General features: G+C 38.4%; 1 protein-coding gene across 1 annotated transcript in view; it reads right to left on the bottom strand.

Annotated features, from left to right (window-relative positions):
- Positions 1 to 15,712, bottom strand: part of GDAP2 (ganglioside induced differentiation associated protein 2) — a 79,713-nt gene that overhangs the window by 37,043 nt on the left and 26,958 nt on the right. The window contains exons 4-7 of the mRNA XM_082369423.1: positions 13,434 to 13,587; positions 12,924 to 13,012; positions 7,184 to 7,260; positions 644 to 803 (exon numbers count right to left, since the gene is read on the bottom strand). Of these exons, the coding sequence (XP_082225549.1) occupies positions 644 to 803; positions 7,184 to 7,260; positions 12,924 to 13,012; positions 13,434 to 13,587 (480 nt within the window). The remainder of the gene's footprint in view (positions 1 to 643; positions 804 to 7,183; positions 7,261 to 12,923; positions 13,013 to 13,433; positions 13,588 to 15,712) is intronic.

The following is a 15,712-nucleotide window of genomic DNA, read 5'->3' as shown; positions in this document are numbered from 1 at the left end:
TTCCAGCAGTGAAGCTTGTGAGACATGTCTCCAATAACACGTATCCAAGAAGATACATGTCTCTCTTAAACATGTATCCAAGAAGATCAGTACAAGCTGTCATACAGAACAGCTTCAGAGGAGCTCCCATCCTACCCTGCTCTACTATCACTTCAATCTACAGGGGTATGTAACCTAAAGAAACAAAACAAAACAGCATTCTTGTTTCAGTATTTAATGTTAGGTATGGCTTTCAGAGGACACAGTTGAAGCTGTTGAAAATTTTAGATGATAATATACTTGATTGCTTCCTCAACAGTGTCCTGCATGAAACTATAAACTTCGTGAGGGTAAATATGTTGTCATATCCACCTCTGAATCTCTACTGCCTAACACAGACTTGACATTATATATATATATATATATATATATATATATATATATTTATATATATATATATATATATATAAATATAATACATATATATACTTTTTAAATTTAAAGAGTAAACCTTAACAAGAATAAGACTCTAAAAACACCTAAGTTGGTCTTGATCTTAGTGTCACGCTAATAGCCTCCCAAGGGTCAGGCTGAACTTCCTACTTCTTTGGTGGCTGATGTTTACCAGAGCCTTTGCTTCCTTAAGAGGGAAAGTAGAACTCACCCTCCAGGGCACCAGGTTTTTCACTTATTCTTATCTGCCGTTCGGGTACCACAGGCTCCCCTTCTGCATTTCCAATATCTGCAGGTAGGTACGGCAATGAGCAACTCTCCTCCTTTAATGACCTTGGGAAGTACAGAGGTAGCAGCTTTTGGTAAGTAGCCTGTGTGAGAAAAGCCAAACATCGTGTGAAAAATAACGAAGTAATGAAGCAGGCACCAGCAGTGCTTAGTGTTGTTCCTTACACCGTGAAGACAGCCTTCATCACGGAGAAAGACCACACCACTTCTAAGCTCAGACTGTATGCTGCCTGGGACCCTCAATCAGTTCTCGTGTTAAGGATCAGGGTTTGTTAGTCACTCAAGTTGAGCATGATTCCCATCCTGGCAGTTCCAGATCACTGAACCTGGAATGAAAAGTTCTGTGACCCCTGTCCCCAACCCCTCCTTCACCTCACTAGTGATATTTGTCTTTCAAGATTCAGCTCAGACATCACTTCCTTAATCCTCAGTGTGCCATCAGGGTCCACTGGACCCAGGTTTAGTTTTTGAGATTTTTTTTTTTAACAGTTCTAACTCTTTGTGGAGGATTGCTATTTCATGACTTCCATTCTTTCTTAGAGATTTCTCAAAGAATAAACATATATCTTACTTAAAAAAAAATAGAATAAAACTCATTCTATCTTATAATTTCCATATGGGTTGGTCCACTGGACTCATTCCTAAATCCATGATACATTATAGATACTTAGTGCTCTTATTTTTCCTATATCTTGAAGCATTTTGCTTTTTCATCATCCTAGAATTATTTTATCGTTATTCATCAATTATTCCCAACTATACCAAAAAAGACTACAATAGAATAATAAGAAACCAGAAGAATGATGGAATTGCCTAGAAGGACAGAGAAATCATTATCTGTCACTTTTCCTATTATGCCACCTGCAATACTGTATCATCTTTCATGTAAATAAGTATATTATATGAGGCACATAAGACTGGATTGTTAAGTCAACTGTACTCAATTAAAAAAGAAAAAAGACTAGAGACACCATCTTTGCAGCCTTTTTAAAAAACAGATATAATTCATGTACCATAAAATTCACGTTTTAAAGTATATGATTCACTGGTTTTTAGTATATTCACGAAGTTGTGGAATCATCACCACTATCTAATTCCAGAACATTTCATCATCTCAAATAGAAAATCTAAGCTCATTAGCTAGGTCATTCTCCATCCCTCCCTCCCCAAGCCCCTGGCAACCACTAACATTTCTGTCTGTACAGATTTACCTATTCCGCACATTTCATTAAAATGGAATACAGTATATGGTTTTTGTGTCTGGCTTTCTCTACCTAGCATAATGTTTCTAAGGTTCACCCATGCTACAGGATACATCAGTACTTCATTCTTTTCATAGGTTAATATTCCATTGTAGGTCTATACCATATTTTGTTTATCCATCTATCAGTTAGTCAGACATTTAGGTTGTTTCCACATTTTGGCTGTTATGAATAATGCTGATATGAATATTTGTGTACAGGTTTTAGTGTGGACATATGTTTTCAGTTCTATTCTGCATACACCTAAGAGTGGAATCTCTGTTTAACTTTTTGAGGAACTGCCAGGCTGTTTTCCAAAGCAGCTGCACAATTTTACATTCTCACTAGCCATGTATGAGGGTTCCAATTTCTCCACATCCTAACTCTTGTTATTGTCTGTCTTTGTAATTAAAGTCACACTAGTGAGTGTGAAGTGCTATCTCATTGTGATTTTGATTTATATTCCCTTAATGGTTAATGTTATAGAACATCTTCCCACGTGCTTGTCTATTCAAAACTTTTGCCCATTTTTTAAGATTTTATTTTTTCATAGCAGTTTACGGCTCACAACGAAATTGGGAAGAAGGCAGAGAGATTTCCCATATCCCTTCAGCCCTCACACATGCAGTCTCCCTCACTATCATCAACCCCCACCAGAGTGGTACCTTTGTTATAACTGATGAACCTACACTGACACGTCTAATCACCCATAGATTATATTAGGGTTCAGTCTTGGTGTTGTACATTCTACAGGTTTGCACAAATGTATAATGACTTGTATCCATCATTATAGCACCATACAGAGTATTTTCACTGCCCTAAGAATCCTCTGTGCTCTATTCAACCCTCCCCCATCCTCCGGCAACCACTGACCTTTTTATTGTCTTGGTAGTTTTGCCTTTTCCGGAACATCAGATGGTTGGAATCATGCAGTATGCAGCCTTTTCAGATAGGCTTCTTTTTTTTTTTTTTAATAAATTTATTTATTTATTTTTTTTTGGCTGCACTGGGTCTTTGTTGCTGCACGTGGGCTTTCTCTAGTTGTGGCGAGCAGGGACTACTCTTTGTCGCGGTGCGTGGGCTTCTCATTGCAGTGGTTTCTCTTGTTGCGGAGCACAGGCTTCTAGGCATGCGGGCTTCAGTAATTGTGGCATGTGGGCTCTAAAGCGCAGGCTCAGTAGCTGTGGCATGTGGGCTCAGTAGTTGTGGCTCATGGGCTCTAGGCGCGTGGGCTTCAGTAGTTGTGGCACACGGGCTTAGTTGCTCTGCGGTATGTGGAATCTCCCCAGACCAGGGCTCGAACCCGTGTCCCCTGCATTGGCAGGTGGATTCTTAACCACTGCGCCACCAGGGAAGTCCCAGATAGGCTTCTTTCACTTAGTAATATGCACTTAAGGTCCCTCCATATCTTTTTATAGCTTGATAGTTCATTTCTTCTTAGTGTTTAATAATATTCCATTGTCTGGATGTATTACAGTTTATTTACCCATTCACCTACCAACATATTGGTGTTTCCAAGTTTTGGCAAATATTAATAAAGCTGCTATAAACATCCTTTGTAGTTTTTTGTGAGGACATAAATTTTCAACTCCTTTGGGTAAATACCAACTTTTGTCCATTTTAAAATTGGGTGATTTGTCTTTTTACTGTTGAATTGTAAGAGTGACCAATTTACCTATTTTTATTTTGGATGCTTGTGTCTTTGACATCACATCATATCTAAGAAACCACTGCCTAAGCCAAGGTCATGAAGATTTATACCTATGTTTTCTTCTAACAGTTTTATAGTTTTAGGTCTCATACTTAGTCCCTAGATACATTTTGAGCTAATTTCCTTTATATGGGTGAAGTAGGGGTTCAACTTCATTCTTTTGCATGTGGATAACCAGTTGCTCCAATACCATTTGTTAATAAGACTATTTATTCTTTCTTCATTGAATTGTCTTGGCAGCCATGTCAAAATTCTATTACACTGATCTATATGTTTATTCTTATGTCAGTACAACATAGTCTTGCTTACTGTGCTTGGAGTAAGTTTCAAAATAAGTTAAGTGTGAATCCTCCAACTTTGTTCTTTTTTTCCAAGGTGTTTTGACTATCCTGGGTCCCTTGCATATCCATGTGAAATTCAGGATCAACTTGTCAATTTCTATAACAAACTCAGTTGGAATTTTGATAGGGATTTTGCTGAATCTGTAGAACAATTTGGGGAATACTGCCATCTTAACAACATTGTCTTTCAATCCATAAACAATCCATCCATTATTAAGGTCTTTTAAATTTTCCTTCAAATATATTTTGCAGTTTTCAATGTACAAGCCTTACACTTCTTTTGTTAAGTTTAGTCTTAAACATTTGATTCTTCTTAATGCTACTGTAAATGCAACTGTTTTCTTAATTTCATTTTTGGATTATTCTTTGCTAGTGTGTAGAAACACTATTTTTTATATTGATCTTATGTCCTGTAACCCTGCTGAGCTCTATTAGTTCTAATAGCTTTTTTGTCGACGTCTTAGGATTTTTTTATATACAAAAACATAGCTAACATTCCTGGGATAAATTCCACTTGGTGATGTTATATTACATAATCGTTTTATATGTTGCTGGATTCAGTATGCTAATATTTTGTTAAGAATTTTTGCATCTCTATTCTTATGTGTAGTCTGTAATCTGTTTTTAACTTTCATTGGAAAGATTTGAGAATTCAGACTTTTTCATTTTCAGCCCAAAATAGCAAAGAGAAGACAACTGAACAAAGATGACATTTCAGAATTATTAAAGGAACCAAAGGTGAATGTAAAGACACAGACAGCAGCACTTTATTAAAGATGAGGTTAAGATTGATCATATGAAGTGAATCTCAGACACTGAGTCTTCAGATGACAATATCCTAGATTAATCTTCTCCAATTCAAGAACCTATGAGTCAACAACATATTTCTATGGGCAAAGTAGAAATATGGCATTCTCATTCAGTGAGTCACTATAGGAAGGACTTGACCATACAGGATTTTGTGATAAGAACATTTTACTAGAAAGATGTGACAGTATTCTTTCATCTTTTACGATGTTTGTGCAACAAAATTTACTTGATATAAAAAGGTTGGTTACATTTCAATTCTTACTGAAATACCTTATCAAATTGTTTTTTATTATCCCTTTATTATTCAATAAATTATTCATAAAATGACCTTTAAAAAAAAGTCCATTGGACCTAGATGATAAACGTTAATGACTATGTTTTTCAGGTATACTGCAGGTGAAGAATTTTTCTCTGTTCCCCTGGGTCTGGCTTAGGTGCCCTGATAGACTGCCACAGCACTGTGATGTACACTCCCAGCACAGCACTTGCCACACCTCAGGGTGGTCTTTGTTTATCTGGTTATCTAACTATTAGTCTACAAACTCCCTAGAACAGGGTATCTTATCTTGGTACCTTACTTGGTATCCTATTCTATGACATGGTCAAATCTCTAGCCCAGACTTCCCTCCTCAGCTTTAGATTGAACAAGCACAATGGCCTGCTGATCATTAGCTGAATACACTGATCCCCTAGGATTCAACATGTTCAAAATAGAACTTGTCTTCATCCCTTCTCCTCTCTCTAAAACTCTCCCCCCTTTCTACCTGCTGTCTCACTGGTGGCATCATTATCCAATCATCCTAGCCAGAAACCTAGGAGTCATCCTTAACTTCCCTCTCTCTTTTCCCCTACATATTTGTGACCTCCAACTCCAGCTGAATTTGTTTAATATTTTTTTTAAATTTCAACACCTCCAGTGCCCTTGTTCAGGCCTGATCATTTCTCACTTGGAATATTACAACCGCTTATTATCTCTTCTTGTCATTTGTCACTTGTCTTTCTCCTTCAAAATCATCCTCCACATAGCTAATATACAAGTTAGACCACATCATTTGTCTGCTTGGAGCTCTTCTATGTTCTCCCATTGTATGATTGATAAAGTATGAGATACCAGGCCTTGAGTGATCTTGCCCCTGCCTAACTTTCATCTTTGCCACTCCTAGCCTCACATTTTATGCAATACACTACACTCGTTCTGCTATTTCTTACTTATATGACTGTGCTTATGCTTGTATGACTACTGTTATTTGCCTTTCCTTTGGAAAATTTTAGTTATCTTTTACAATGATTTCAACTTACATATCACCATCTATGGAAAGCATTTCCTAACCCCATGCCAGGCTGGGGTTGTGTGCTCCTATCCTTCCCATACCTCCATTAATGCCCTTACCACAATTATCATAACTTATCTGACTTGTCTGTCCCCACCAACACAGTGGGTTCCTTGAGGACAATGACCATGACTCATTCACTGGTGTATTCCCAGAACCCAGTAGAGTAAACCTGATATATCCTAGACATTCAATCATAGGTCACTGAGAGAATGAATGAATAGGTAAACCAGGTGAAACAAGAAGAGATAGCAAACATGGTAAATGTGTCTTACTTCAGCAAATTCAAAATGGTTTATATCTCATATATGTACCTACATACACTTTGAATGGCTATTTCACATGTATTAATTCATTTATCACAAAACTCATATGATATAAGTACTGTTAGTATTCATTTTTTATCAAAGCACAGAGAGGACACAAAACTTGCCCAAGGGCACAAAACTCAGAAATAATACAAGCTGAATGGGACAGAGCACACTAAAGCTAAATAAAACTTAATAAGATTTAAAAAAGAACTTGTTTCCTAAAATGGTTCTAAATTAAATTGAAACAAACTAAACCTAACCACACATAACAAACCATAAACCTCACAACTTACTCAATACTAGCCACTAGGCTAGGCTGTCACCTGTTTCCAGGTCACAGAGACAACAGGGCTTTTCCAGCAGTGGTGGTTTTCCAGTTACGCTGCCCAGGCACCCAGTGCTTAGGTCATAAGGCGATGCCTTGAGCTGTCTTGAGAGCTAATACAGTGAATAAATCAGAACAATTCCACCTTATAAGATTTTACTGCGTGATAACAGTTTACCAGTGAAAAACATGAACAAAATGCTCCTCTTGACTTGCTTTTAGTCTCCAGTATAGTCTTCTTCAACAAATGATGGTAAGCCCCACTACCAAATATGTGCACAGATAATTAGGATTTGCCTGCTGGCAATTCAGCTAACAGATAATGAAGAGACAGAGGCAAACACTTACAAGTGAAAATAAGATTTAAACAATGCAAGATAATTAGCAAAATACCTCTTCAAGTTCAGAGACAGCAAATACTACTTTTTCAATAGTCTCTCCGTGAATTTCGAGGAATCTCCTTACCGTGCCTAAGGAAAAGAATAGAAAGATTAATTCAATAAATAAGAAATTAATTGTGAAGAAAAATCCAACCCTTCAAAGTTTTCTTTCTTTAAGGGATCACTCCTCGTATCATTCAGGTCTGTGCTCAGTGACACCTTATCAGTAAAGCCTCCCCAGGTCACCCTATTTAAAAACTCTTCCCTGATTTGCTTTCCTCCAGAGCAACTATTCTGGACATTTCGTGGAGTTTCCTGTTTATTGTATATCCTCCCCACCCTCCCTGCCCCATCCATTAGATGAAAGCTCCACAACAGCAAGGGCTCTATTTTATTTACTGCTTTATTGCCAGTAAATAGTGCCTGGCCATAGAAGATGTTGACTCCAGACAATTCTCCCTTATCCAGTATATTCTTTTTATTCTCTGGGGCCTCTCTCTCTGACCAGAATGGTCTAGCACAAGTGCCTTTCCATTAATCAGTTACTGTATTAGACGTCCTCCTCAGCTCTTTAGCCCTGTCAATATCCTATTGAACCAAAACTGAATTATTTTTTCTTAATTTCTATCTTATCCTTATTCTTTCTCTATAAACTTCTTAATAATGAAGTGGCCTTTTCTCAGTCCTTAACTTAACTGCAATCTCTCTCTAGATGCCCACACCCCACCTTTTAAAAATATTGTCCACTCCAGGTTTTGTCCTCCATATTTTTAATTTTCTTGGTATACATATTTTCTTGAGCTCACTAATTTGATTGTTAGATAATACTCCACATGCTGATGGCTCCCAAATCTTTATACTCTGTTTTCTGAACAAAAGATCTGAAATTTCCTATAGCCTGCTGGGCATATTCGCCCAGATAACTGAGACCTCAAACTCAACATGTCCAAACCTGATCCCAACAGGTCCAAACCTGACTTCCATCTCTCCCCAGCACCTGCTCCTTTACCTGTACTCCTTATTTCAGTTACACAGCAACATCCAACCACTCACCTAAGCTAGAATCCTGAATTCTTCTGACACTTCCTTCACTTCTTCCTTCATCCTGCATTTTCAATGTGTTATCATGTGCTTTAAATTCTATTGCTAATATTTTTAACAGCCATTCCTTTTCTCTTCCAGCTGCTCTCAGGCTCTCAATGCTAACAAAGACGTTAGCAATAAGTTTTCAACTGTTCTCCTGTTTCTCTTTCCAAGCCTACATATTCACTGTTGCCTGAGTTATCTTATGTTACCCTCCTTACTAACCATTTCCGATGGCTCTGCACTGCTTATAAGTTAAGATCCAAAGTCCCCACAGTATGGTTCTCCACACCCTGACAACTAACCACCCCTCCACCCCTGCCCCTTAGTCCTATTTCCAGCTATTCTTCCCACCTATCTTATGCTTTAGCCATTGGCTTCTTTGCTGTACTTCAAATATGCCACTTACTTTGATGCTACCCTACCTCTGCCTGCATGGTTGCCTTTGACTAGAATGCCTTTCATCCACCATGACCCTCTCTTAGTGAACTCCTACTCATTTTTCATGGCCCAGTCAAAAGCCATCTCCTTTGTATAGAACTCCATCCTTCCGTGTGCTCCTCCTATAATCTTTTAAACAGCCCTCTATTTGTGAACTTCTCATAGCATTTTATATCTAGACTGTGAGCTTTCTGAAGGCCAAGTAAACTTAACATTAATACTACTAGGGCCTTGGGACTTCCCTGGTGGTCCAGTGGTTAGGACGTTGCCTTCCAACGCAGTGCAGGTTTGATCTCTGGTCGGGGAGCTAGGATCCCACATGCCTCAGGGCCAAAAAACCAAAACATAAAACAGAAGCAGTACTGTAACAAATTCGATGAGGACTTTATAAATGGTCCACATTAAAAAAAAAAATCTTTAAAATAAAATATATATATTACTAGGGCCTAGCACACCTTAGGAATATGGCAAGGAAATATTCAAAAGTAACTAGTAACTGAATGAATATTTTATGACTCTGGTTATCAACCTATTGCTTGCCTTGTTCATTACTGTGTCTTGAGAGCCTAATAGAGGAGATCCATTTGTTGAAGGACTGAACAAATCTTCCTAATTCTCTTTCTGTCAGGCGACAAATTTTTTCACTTCTCCCTCTATACTGCTTTAATAATTTTTAAAAAATGAAATTAAAAAAAAAAACAAACGATTTTCTTCCATCCTATTTACTTTGACACCAAGGTTTAATGTTTACACAAAATAGTTTCCCAGCATATAACTGTGGGATTTCCTTTGGAAGACAACATACGATGCCAACTAGTAACCAAGTTGAATTCCTTCAGCAGCACAGTTCACTCAGAAAAGTAATTCTGCAAAAAGGAGGAAAAAAAAAAAAAAGAGTGATATCATGGCTGTAAGGTTTTTGTACTGTGCACTATTCTCTGCAACCAACTAGGATGCCATGTGCCGAACTTGTAGTAAAAACTCTTTAACTGGTGAGAATGACATGTGTGACATTAAAATTTCCAAACTGGAAACACAATAAGAACAACACCATTGCCTTTTTTCTCACCACTGTATCCTCTTCTATACAGCACAGGGCCTAACATATAGTAGTCATTCAGAGTTCTGTTGAATGAATAAATAACATGATAAATTTATCTAAATGTAGATGTTTCTTTAAGTTTCTTCTGGAGAAGAACTGAACTGCACATGAACTAAGAAAAAAAAGATAAATAACTTAGTACATCTATCAAGAAGATATTACTTAGATTTCAAATGAAATAAATTTCAATAATAGTTTAATAAGTAAGAAAGCTTTTGGAACTAAGGACTTAGAGTTACAGCCTCAGATTTGTTCTTGGCCAAAGCCTAGAAGCCATTTATTTCCCAGATGCTCAGAAAGTATGTGAGCAAAGGGCACAACTGTTTGTGTGTGTGTGTGTGTGTATTTTTTAATGAGATGCTATAGTTCTGCTATTAGATTTAAGGTGTAATAAGTCAAGCAGGTCTTATAACATACAAGTTAACCTGTTTATCTTAAAGCTTTACATTTCCTTTGTGCTAATTAAATTTCTAGAAATTGCGTCATCAAAGTCCTTTATACCTACTTTTTTTTTTTTTTTGTAATTTGAGGAGAATTTAATTGCGGGACCATTTACAAAAGCACATGCTGGGTTTCTGGTTGTCAATTTCAAGGTAGGAAGAGTGGGCTGGCTTTCTACCCTGTGACAGGCAGAATTCTAAGATGACGTCCAAAGAGTCACAACCTGGTTGAATCTCCTGCCCTTGAATGTGGAAGGACCCTGCGACTTGCTTCTAGCCAACAGAATACAGCAGAAGTGAAGAATGTCACTCCTGTGGTTGAGTTACATGGTGTGAGGCGCTGGCTGGCTGATGGAAGCAGAGGTTCTCCTGCTGGCCTGGAGGACGTGGGCTGCCCTGTTGGGAAAGGGTCACGTAGCAGGGAAGTACAGGTGGCCTCTAAGTGCTGCGAGTGGCCCTCGGCTGCCAGGCAGCAAGAAAGCAGGGACCTCCAGTCCCACAACTGCAAGAAACTGAATTCTGCCAATAACCACATGAACTTAGAAGTACCCCCCCAAGCTCCAGAGATGAACTGTCTGGCCCACACCTAAGCTGTTGCCATGGGAGACCCCGAGCAGAAGAGTCAGCCGAGCCAGACTCCTGACTCCTAGGAACTATGGCCTTATACCTACTTCTGATCTTTATCTGCTGTTACTACAATTACTGCTCAAAGCTGACTCCTCTGTGGTACCGTATCAAGTGACTTATCTGAGGGCCACACAGCCAGAGTTAGACTGGTAGAACTGGGACCAAATACCAGTCTTCTTGACTCCCTTTTCAGAGCCTATTCTACAAAATGACGGTGTCTCTTTAAATTCTAATCCATATAATTACTTTAATAAAAAATGGAGACATAAAAGGTCTACCTCAAGCTATGAGATATGGAGCACAGGCTAAGCGAAACCAGAGAAAGTTAAGACCTGCCAAAAGCCTTGCCAAGGAGAATTATATCAAGGTAGGAACTTTGCTTTGGTAAGGCACCATTCAGAATACATGCAGGCTAGCTATAACAGTAGTTTCCCACCGAAGCAGTCCTAACTCAAGCATAATGAATTATCTAGTGTAACACATAGGTTACTAGACATGGGAGTCAGAAGGCCTGGATATATGTTCTAAGTCTGCATAACCCTAAGAATATGATAAATTTCTGAGCCTCTTCATTTGTAAAACAAATACCTAAAACACTACACTACCTAAAACACAAGGCTGTTGAAGAAGTGAAATGGTATTTCTTTTATTCCTTTTTAAAATACATATTTCTTCAGCAAGGACCATATGTAAAGCATTCCTGACATATGAAAGCATTGGAAATACAGAGATGAAAAGAAAAGATCTCTGGGACATCCCTGGTGGCGTAGTGGTTAAGAATCCTCCTGCCAATGCAGGGGATACAGGTTCGAGCCCTGGTCCAGGAAGATCCCACGTGCCGCGGAGCAACTAAGCCCGTGCGCCACAACTGCTGAGCCTGCGCTCTAGAGCCTGCAAGTCATAACTACTGAGCTGGCGTGCCACAACTACTGAAGCCTGTGCACCTGAAACCCATGCTCTGCAGCAAGAGAAGCCACCACAATGAGAAGCCCATGCACCACAACGAGGAGTGGTCCTCGCTCGCCCCAACTACAGAAAGTTTGCGCACAGCAACGAAGACCCGACGCAGCCAAAAATAAATAAATAAAATAAATAAATTTAGAAAAAAAACCTTTCTATTTCAGATAGTCCTATCTCAAAGGGGAACAAATCTTATTCCTTGTCACTTGGTCTTAGACCTGTCTTCTACAGTTGGAGATCTTATTTACAATCTTTACAAGGATCTGTGAACTTCCTGAAATAGCATGTAAATTCTCTCTATATGTGCATTCCTCTGGGAAAAGGGTCCACAGCTTTCTTTCATCAGATGCTCAGTGTAGTTTATGATGAATTCCAAAGAAGTCATAATAGTTAAGAACTATTGCTCTAAAAATACAGTATGGAATAAGTCCACATGAGACGACTCCATATATTTGGGCACCATATATGCTAAAAGCGTGTTCTTCTTTAGGAGAAACACCACTAATGTTTCAAACTGTTTGCCCTGCAGTTTGTCAGTCTCATGAGATATGACAGCCAGAACTAGATGCAAAATTCTAGGTGTGGTCTGAACCTGTATACAATACAGTGAGATCAGGGACTCCCTCGAGCTGAGCATCATATTTTTATATTACATATACAACATTCTGGCTCATAATGATTGAGCCCAGTCTTTTTAAAATCTAAATGCAGGGTTTTATATTCAAATAGCACATGTGAAAGCTACTGCTTAAACTGATAGTGCTATATCAATCTGATATTACAAAATCTGTTTTGACTTCATTGTTGCTGCCTGCTAAGATTATTCTGAATTATGATTCAAATACCCAATGCATTGGCCATACTTCTCAGTGGTATAATTTTCAAACTTAATAGGCAAATTTTCTAAGCCTTTATTCAAATGGATAAAAATGTCAAACCTAGAAAGTAAACTGAGAGCTCTGCAACTTGTCAACACAAACTTCCCGCCAGAGTTCCATGATCAGTTAATCAACAAATCTTCTTTGGCTGCAACTATTTAACTAGTGATAAAAAACTTTTTTTAAATTTAATTTATGTACGGAACCCCCAACCTTACTTACGAAGTGCTATGTGTGTTGCATCCTCTAAAGGGTAACCTCGTTTTGCAGAATTGATGACACAGAATCCAACAGAAGACATGGACTGCTCTCTGCAATCAAACAGAAAACACAAAAACTATACTCTAAGCATTCATAATAAATAATAAAAAATGCAGCTTAACTTCTCCTTCCCTCTCCCTTCAATGAATCTACTGTAATATTTAACCCAACTGCACTATGTAAAAATTATATTAATATATAATTTAACTGCACCATTTGGGGGAAATACATTCTGAGTAAAATGGGAGTGAAATGGGAACTAAGTAAAATGGGAATGGGTTAAATTCTCAAGTCACCCAAATGTATTCCTCTTACTCTGCCACGTTTGAGAAGATGATTAATTCTATCTTCAGGGTCCTCCTAAATGATTTAAGTCCCTCAAAATTTGACTTTCATAGCTAGGTTTCATTTTAAAACCAGGGCCTTTACCAATGTATGGCATGCTATGTCTAGGAACTGAGTTAGCCATACTTTGCCAGCTGAAGTACGTTTCTGTAGCAGCTGTATAGGGAACTCTCAGCGGCTGTGCGATAGCGGCTCTTGTACTTAGGTCCCACTGTGTGAATGATGAACCGGGCAGCTAGATTAAATCCTTTTGTCAATTTTGCTTCACCTGTCCGGCAACCTGGGAACAATGGAGAATATATAAGTCATGGAGCTGTTAGGAAAAAGAAAAACCAGCAAACCAACAGAACAACGCATGAAACAGAGAAAGTATTAAGAACTTTGAGAAATTCCAGTTAAAAATATGGATTGAATACAAACATTTGTCTCTGATCCCAAAATGACAGTGAAGTAATACAATAGGCATAAAAACAGAGACAAAGAGGATGGGAGAGAACATGAAGCAGAAAAGCATCATTAAAATCTTGGAAGGAATAAAGTCAATGGACTAGAAGCAAGTGATTTAGCAAAGCAGAGAAACATAACTGCTTGCAGAAATGGGGTGACCAATATGAAGCAAGCCGGTCTGTTCTGAAAGGCAGTGTTGGATTGAAGACAGACTGCTTTGATTCAAATCCTGAGTCCACCATGTTCCTGCTGTGACCCTTTGGACAAGCGCTTGGCCTCTCCATGACTCAATTTCCTATATAAGGGGGATACCAGTAGTACTTACTTCACAGGATTAAATGAGTTAATATATGCAAAGTGCATTCATGCATTAGCTATTACTGTTGTTGTCATTATGACAGAACACTGAAAAGGCTCAGAAATTGGAGGTCCTAAGAACTTCTGAAGGCTATGATGTGAAGTGGGACTAAAAAGAGGAGGCTGAGTTAAAAGTTTGCATAAAAACATTCAAATCTGCAACAACCCCTCCCCCAGCCAGCACAGCAAGGTGATGATTCCTTTACCACCACAGCAACAGGAAGGTTTATTCTTCGGAGATGCTGCACTAGAGTTTCTGGACTCTAGAACCCCAGGCACAGCTGAAAAGAGGGGATTTGATTAAACTGTTATACTCAACAGTAATGGCTCTAGATCTCTGCTCCTAACTGGCTTCCAAGACAGACATCCATGCTTATACCCCTGGAAGATTCCCTTCCAGGAGACTAAGAGGCTCAAACCAAAGGACCTACAGATTCTGATAAATGAGGGATGTTCTCCCAATGAAACAGCAGGGCTCCTGCTCATCATCTGCTTCAAGATCCACCAAGCCCATGCACACAAAGCTTCCCAGTACCTTCTCAATTCCTCTCCCTTGAATATGCTGACACTCGAGGATCACCAGGAAATGAGGAAAGCCTCTCACAAATGGGGGGGGGGGGGGGCACAAATGCTAAAAAAAAATAGGCAATTTAGGGAAGGAAACTTAAAAAACAAGCCAAAAAACTCCCAACACCATAATTACTACTCTCAGAGAGGTAAGAGAAGACATAGTATGTCTGAAACATAACCAGAATGTTATGAAAAACAGAATATTCAGAGAACAGGAAAAAGCACTTATCTAATTGTTATAGCCAAGTGAAAAATATGACAGCAGAAATAAAAAGTTCAATAGATGGGTTAAAGCTAAAGTTGAGGAAATCTTCCAGAAAATAAACAGATGGAAAATAAGAGGTAACAGATATAAAACTTGGAGGATGAAATGGGAGGTACAGCATCCAATAAAGTTTCTTCAAAGGCAGAACAGAGAATACAGAGGGAAGGAAATTATTAAACAAATAAAACAAGAAATTTCCCATAATGGAAAGATATGAGTTTCTAGACTCAAAGAGCCCATGGAATAACCAAACCAGACCAAGCCACATCACTTAAGTTGCTTAAATCACTTAAATTTCAATTAAAAAAACATCAGAAATAAAGATGAGATGATAAAGTTTCCAGAAAAGAAACCAGTAACATATGAAGAATCAGGAATAATAACATGAGATTTTTCAAGAGCAATAATGAAAATAGAAAACAATGGAGCAATGCCTTCAAAAATCTGGAAAATAATTTCTAACGTAGAATTTTATTTCCACCCAAACTGCCAATTAAGTGTGAAGGCAGAAGTAAGATCTCAATAGTTTTACTCCCTTTTATCTTTCTCATGGTAGATTTACTCACAAATCTCATGGTAGATTTACTCACAAAAATGAAGGAGTACATCAGAGAAAGGCATGAGATCTAGGAAACAGGAGGGGATCCAATCCATTAAATAGACAAAAGGATTTTCCAGGAAAGTAACTGTGCAGCAGACACAGAAAGCACTATAGACAGGAAGGAGGATGGGAGGAGAGGATGGGAGGAGAGGCGGGGTGTTCCTG

This window comes from Balaenoptera borealis (genome assembly GCF_965194805.1).
Source record: "Balaenoptera borealis genome assembly, chromosome: 1".
Lineage (NCBI taxonomy): Eukaryota > Metazoa > Chordata > Mammalia > Artiodactyla > Balaenopteridae > Balaenoptera > Balaenoptera borealis.
This window is presented reverse-complemented; position numbering and strand designations above follow the sequence as displayed.